Consider the following 6,000-nt stretch of genomic DNA (forward strand, 5'->3'; position numbering starts at 1 on the left):
TTCTTCTTCTTCTTCTTCTTCTTCTTCTTCTTCTTCTTCTTCTCCTTCTTCTTCTCCTCCTTCTTCTTCTTCTTCTTCTTCTTCTTCTTCTTCTTCTTCTTCTTCTTCTTCTCCTCCTTCGTGAGTGTGGGTTCATCACGGAGGAGGACAGTGACGGGGTTTCCCCTGACGGGTCGGACCAGAACTGACCCGGTTCCCTCCTCTGCTCCCGTCTTTACGTCCACGTGTCTCTGTGGAGCGTGAGGCCCGGAACCGCCACGGCGAGGCCCGGACCGCCACGGCGAGGCCCGGACCGCCACGGCGAGGCCCGGACCGCCACGGCGAGGCCCGGACCTGGTTCTGTTCCTTCCCGTCTGCAGCTGCTCCGCTTCTGTTCTTTTGTAAAAGTGAAACAAAGATTTAAAACAGTTCTAAGAAGAAAGCGTTAAAGTCCGTCTCCACGGTTACGCTGAAGAACACGGCGTCGTCAGTAAACTGAATCTTCTGCCGTCAGAAACATGTGCTGAGGTCGGCGGCGAGCAGGAAGACCTCTGAACGCCTCAGCAGGTGAGACGGCGTTGTGACGGCGTTGTCATGGAAACGTTCAACGCACTAACCCACGATGGACGGCACCCCCGGAACGAGGAACCTTCTCCACGCCGCCGTCGGACCGCAGGTTCACACGGGCGTCGTTCATCAGACTCCACTGCATAGTTACTGTTGCTAAGGCAGGGCCGTGGTTGTTAAGGGAGGGGCTTAGTGGAGGGGCGGTGACATCAGTGGCCCCGCCCACAAGAAAACCGTCCCACACTGTGAGGTCAGTGCGCGGCGGCGTGCTGCGCGGACGGGCCGTGGTGTCTGCGGACGTGTCGCAGCAGCAGCTGGCGGTCCGGACTCGAGTACTCGCACTGTTGGCACGGAAACACCTCGCCCGTGTGATGGCGCCGAGCGTGGAGGTCCAGACTCTTCTTCTGGATGCTGGGACAGGAAACACACGTTACCACGGCAACCACAGACCGACGCGTGTGTGTTTGTGTCTCTGTGTGTGTGTCTGTGTGTGTGAGTGTGTCTCTGTGTGTGTGTGTGTGTGTGTGTGTGTGTGTGTGTGTGTGTGTGTGTGTATTACCTGCTGTAGTCACACAGGTCACAGTTGTGTGTGTGTGTGTGTGTGTGTGTGTGTGTGTGTGTGTGTGTGTGTGTGTGTGTGTGTGTGTGTGTTACCTGCTGTAGTCACACAGGTCACAGGTGTGTGTGTGTGTGTCTGTGTGTGTGTGTGTGTGTGTGTGTGTGTGTTACCTGCTGTAGTCACACAGGTCACAGGTGTGTGTGTGTGTGTGTGTGTGTGTGTGTGTGTGTGTGTGTGTGTGTGTGTGTGTGTTACCTGCTGTAGTCACACAGGTCACAGGTTTGTGTGTGTGTGTGTGTGTGTGTGTTACCTGCTGTAGTCACACAGGTCACAGGTGTGTGTGTGTGTGTGTGTGTGTGTGTGTGTGTGTGTGTGTGTGTGTTACCTGCTGTAGTCACACAGGTCACAGGTGTGTGTGCGTGTCTGTGTGTGTGTGTGAGTGTGTGTGTGTGTGTGTGTTACCTGCTGTAGTCACACAGGTCACAGTTGTACGGTTTCTCTTGACTGTGAGTTCTTCGGTGTCGGAGCAAAGAGCTGCGGTCGATGGAAGCGTACGGACACTGAGGACACCTGTACGGTCTCTCACCTGAGACACACAGACACACACACACACACACACACACACACACACACACACACACACACACACACACACACACACACACACACACACACACACACACACACACACACACACACACACACACACACACACACAAAGAGTCAGTGTCATCAGGTGTGTGTGTGTCCTCAGGTGTGTGTGTGTGTGCTCAGGTGTGTGTGTGTGTGTGTGTGTTACCTGTGTGTGTCCTCAGGTGTGTGTGTGAGTGTGTGTTACCTGTGTGTGTCCTCAGGGGTGTGTGTGTGTGTGTGTGTGTGTTACCTGTGTGTGTGTGTGTCCTCAGGTGTGTGTGTGTGTGTGTGTGTGTGTGTGTGAGTGTGTGTTACCTGTGTGTGTCATCAGGTGTGTGTGTGTCCTCAGGTGTGTGTGTGTGTGTGTGTGTTACCTGTGTGTGTGCTCAGGTGTGTGTGTGTGTGTGTGTGTGTGTGTTACCTGTGTGTGTCCTCAGGTGTGTGTGTGTGTGCTCAGGTGTGTGTGTGTGTGTGTGTGTGTGTTACCTGTGTGTGTCCTCAGGTGTGTGTGTGTGTTACCTGTGTGTGTGTGTGTCCTCAGGTGTGTGTGTGTGTGTGTGTGTGTGTGCTCAGGTGTGTGAGTGTGTGTGAGTGTGTGTTACCTGTGTGTGTCCTCAGGTGTGTGTGTGTGTGTGTGTGTGTGTGTGTGTGTGTGTGTTACCTGTGTGTGTCCTCAGGTGTGTGTGTGTGTGTGTGTGTGTGTGTGTTACCTGTGTGTGTGCTCAGGTGTGTGTGTGTGTGTGTGTGTGTTACCTGTGTGTGTCCTCAGGTGTGTGTGTGTGTGTGTGTGTGTGTGTTACCTGTGTGTGTCCTCAGGTGTTGCCGTAGCGACGCCTTCAGCCTGCTGCTGTAGGGGCAGTGGCGGCAGGTGTAGGGTCTCTCGCCCCCGTGCGTGCCCAGGTGGCGCCTCAGGGTCAGTTTACTGGAGCACTTCCTGTGGAGAGGAGCAGCAGGTCACACACCTGCTGTGACGCTGACGCACTGAGGGAGTCTGGGTAATGTAGTCACCTGTGGCACAGAGAGCAGCAGAACAGCGCCGGCTTCTCTTCCTCTGCTTCCTGTTTCCTGGTTCTCTTCTTCTTCTCTGGGGCGCGCTCAGGTGCTGCTTCCTGATTGGCTGAGAGGCGTCTGCAGACACAGATCAAATATCAGCTTTAAGTGAGTCTCCTCCTGCTGGACATTAGAGAGAATGCAGCTTTAAGTGGAGTCTCCTCCTGCTGGACATTAGAGAGGATGCAGCTTTAAGTGGAGTCTCCTCCTGCTGGACATTAGAGAGAATGCAGCTTTAAGTGGAGTCTCCTCCTGCTGGACATTAGAGAGAATGCAGCTTTAAGTGGAGTCTCCTCCTGCTGGACATTAGAGAGAATGCAGCTTTAAGTGGAGTCTCCTCCTGCTGGACATTAGAGAGAATGCAGCTTTAAGTGGAGTCTCCTCCTGCTGGACATTAGAGAGAATGCAGCTTTAAGTGGAGTCTCCTCCTGCTGGACATTAGAGAGAATGCAGCTTTAAGTGGAGTCTCCTCCTGCTGGACATTAGAGAGAATGCAGCTTTAAGTGGAGTCTCCTCCTGCTGGACATTAGAGAGAATGCAGCTTTAAGTGGAGTCTCCTCCTGCTGGACATTAGAGAGAATGCAGCTTTAAGTGGACATTAGAGAGGTTGCAGCTGTAAGTGGCGTGTACCTGTCTGGACGCTCCTCCTCCTCCTTCCTCTTCCTCCTCCTCCTCTTCCTCTTCCTGCAGCGGCTCGTCCAATGAGGCTCCAGCGTGTCCCAGGTGTCGGCGCTCCAGCTGCAGCGGACGCAGCTGAAGCCTCCGGCGGGGCGGTGAGACCTGACGTGGACGTCCAGCAGCCGCCGTGACGGCAGCGTCAGAGCACACAGAGCACACGACAGCCTCCGTTTACCCGAGGGGGGGGTCTCTGCCACGCCGTCGGGCTGCGGCGGGGGGGCGGAGTCAGCGGGCGGAGGGCGGGGGGGGGCGGGCGGCGGCGGGGGGAGGTTTGGCAGCAGAGATGCGGCACAGACCCAGAGTCATGAGGTGGGCCGACTGAGCCGTCTCCTCCTGCGTGGGGGGGGGGTCCATGGGACAGGGGGGGTCCATGGGACAGGGGGGGTCCATGGGGCAGGGGGGGTCCATGGGGCAGGACAGGTCCACAGACCCCCCCTTCAGAGGGAAGAGGGACGCGTCCTCCTCAAACAGGGTGCTGACCTGCAAAACATCCCATAATAACACGTCAGTGTGTGTGTGTGTGTGTGTGTGTGTGTGTGTGTGTGTGTGTGTGTCTCTGAGAGTGTGTGTGTGTGTGTGTGTGTGTGTGTGTGTGTGTGTGTGTCTGTGTGTGTCTCTGAGTGTGTGTGTGTGTGTGTCCCTGTGTGTCCCTGTGTGTATGTGTGTGTGTGTGTGTGTATGTGTGTGTGTGTGTGTGTGTGTGTGTCCCTGTGTGTATGTGTGTGTCTGTCTCTGAGTGTGTGTGTGTGTGTGTGTGTGTGTACCTCACAGGTGTGGGCCACCTGCAGCCCCCCCTCGGTGCTGATGTCACAGGTGGGCGGGCTCATGTGCAGCATGTTGTAAAGCAGGAAGTCCTCGTCGTCGTCGTCGCCGCTCTGCTTCTCCCCGTTCAGGTCCAGCTGATAGGGCGACGCCCCCTGACGGAGCCCCGCCTCCTCTGTGTCCTCAGCCCCGCCCCCTCCGCCGGCCCCGCCCAGGTAGGTGAGGGTGGGGGGGCGGTGCCGGAGCAGGTGGCTGCTGATGGAGGCCTTCAGGCCGCAGGTGAACTGACAGAGTTTACAGCGGAACAGCTCCACCAGGAAGGACTCCGCCAGACCCCCCAGACCCCCCAGACCCCCCAGACCCTGCACCTCCCCACAGTACAGGCTGGAGCTCATGGCCCCGCCCCCCACCTGCAGGGTCACCGGGCTGATGTCACGGTACCGCCGCATTGCCGACGACATCACTGATGACATCACCACGACATCAACACCACGTCACAGGTTCAATGCTCAGGGTCCAGGTCCAGGTTCAGGGTCCAGGTCCAGGGTCAGGGTCCAGGTCCAGGGTCCAGGGTCCAGGTTCAGGGTCCAGGTCCAGGTCCAGGTCCAGGGTCCAGGTCCAGGTTCAGGGTCCAGGTCCAGGGTCCAGGGTCCAGGTTCAGGGTCCAGGTCCAGGTCCAGGTTCAGGGTCCAGGTTCAGGGTCCAGGTTCAGGGTCCAGGTCCAGGTCCAGGGTCCAGGTCCAGGTTCAGGGTCCAGGTTCAGGGTCCAGGTTCAGGGTCCAGGCCCAGGTCCAGGTCCAGGTCCAGGTTCAGGGTCCAGGTTCAGGGTCCAGGTTCAGGGTCCAGGCCCAGGTCCAGGTTCAGGGTCCAGGGTCCAGGTCCAGGTCCAGGGTCCAGGTCCAGGGTCCAGGTCCAGGGTCCAGGTCCAGGGTCCAGTATCTGTGTTAAACAGATATTTAACTGAGTTAAACAGAGTTGAACTTGTTTCCACGGAGACCCCCCCCCCCTTCAGCGACAGCTCCAGTTGGACCCCCCCCACCAGACTGGGCAGGATCACTCCTGACCCCCTTTACCGGGTTCCCTCCAGCCTCACTGATGTTTCCTCACACACTTCCTGTTATTGTTTGTCCAGATGACGTCATGCATCAGTCCTGTGTTCATTCAGAACTTTTTTTAATGTTTCATCTTCACGTGTTCGCGTCATTACAGTCTGCGGTTACACGGAGAACGTCACACACACGTCATGACGTTAGCAGGAAGCTAACAGCAGCTTTCAAACCGGAACGTGTTAGCAGAAGCTAACAGGAGCTAACGGTGTTAGCAGAAGCTAACAGGGGCTGACGGTGTAAGCAGAAGCTAACAGGAGCTAACGGTGTTAGCAGAAGCTAACAGGAGCTAACGGTTTTAGCAGAAGCTAACAGCAGCTTTCAAACCGGAACGTGTTAGCAGAAGCTAACAGGAGCTAACGGTGTCAGCAGAAGCTAACAGCAGCTAACGGTGTTAGCAGGAAGCTAACTGGAGCTAACGGTTTGGGCAGAAGCTAACAGCAGCTTTCAAACCGGAGCTAACGTGTGAGCAGAAGCTAACAGCAGCTAACGGTGTTAGCAGAAGCTAACGGCCTGTTATAAACAGGCGACGTGTCACCTTATTGTTGTTGTTATTGTTGTTGTTGTTGTTGTTGTTTTTAAACACATTAACAATAAAGAACTCACGTGCTGCTGTAAACAAACTGAGCTGTTTACTTCCGCTTTACTTCTTCTTCTACGGTCTCT

General features: G+C 55.9%; 1 protein-coding gene across 1 annotated transcript; it reads right to left on the bottom strand.

The window, feature by feature from the left end:
• Positions 1-671: 671 nt before the first annotated feature.
• Positions 672-4,623, bottom strand: LOC310957813 (uncharacterized protein; the record flags this gene model as incomplete). The annotated part of the gene is given in 7 exon segments (XM_083928546.1): positions 672-957; positions 1,568-1,691; positions 2,539-2,672; positions 2,747-2,866; positions 3,419-3,736; positions 3,738-3,946; positions 4,231-4,623. Coding segments are annotated over 7 exon segments (1,458 nt in total). The 3' UTR covers positions 672-797.
• Between the last annotated feature and the right edge of the window lie 1,377 nt (positions 4,624-6,000).

This window comes from Echiichthys vipera (genome assembly GCF_963691815.1).
Source record: "Echiichthys vipera genome assembly, chromosome: 15".
Classification (NCBI taxonomy): domain Eukaryota; kingdom Metazoa; phylum Chordata; class Actinopteri; order Perciformes; family Trachinidae; genus Echiichthys; species Echiichthys vipera.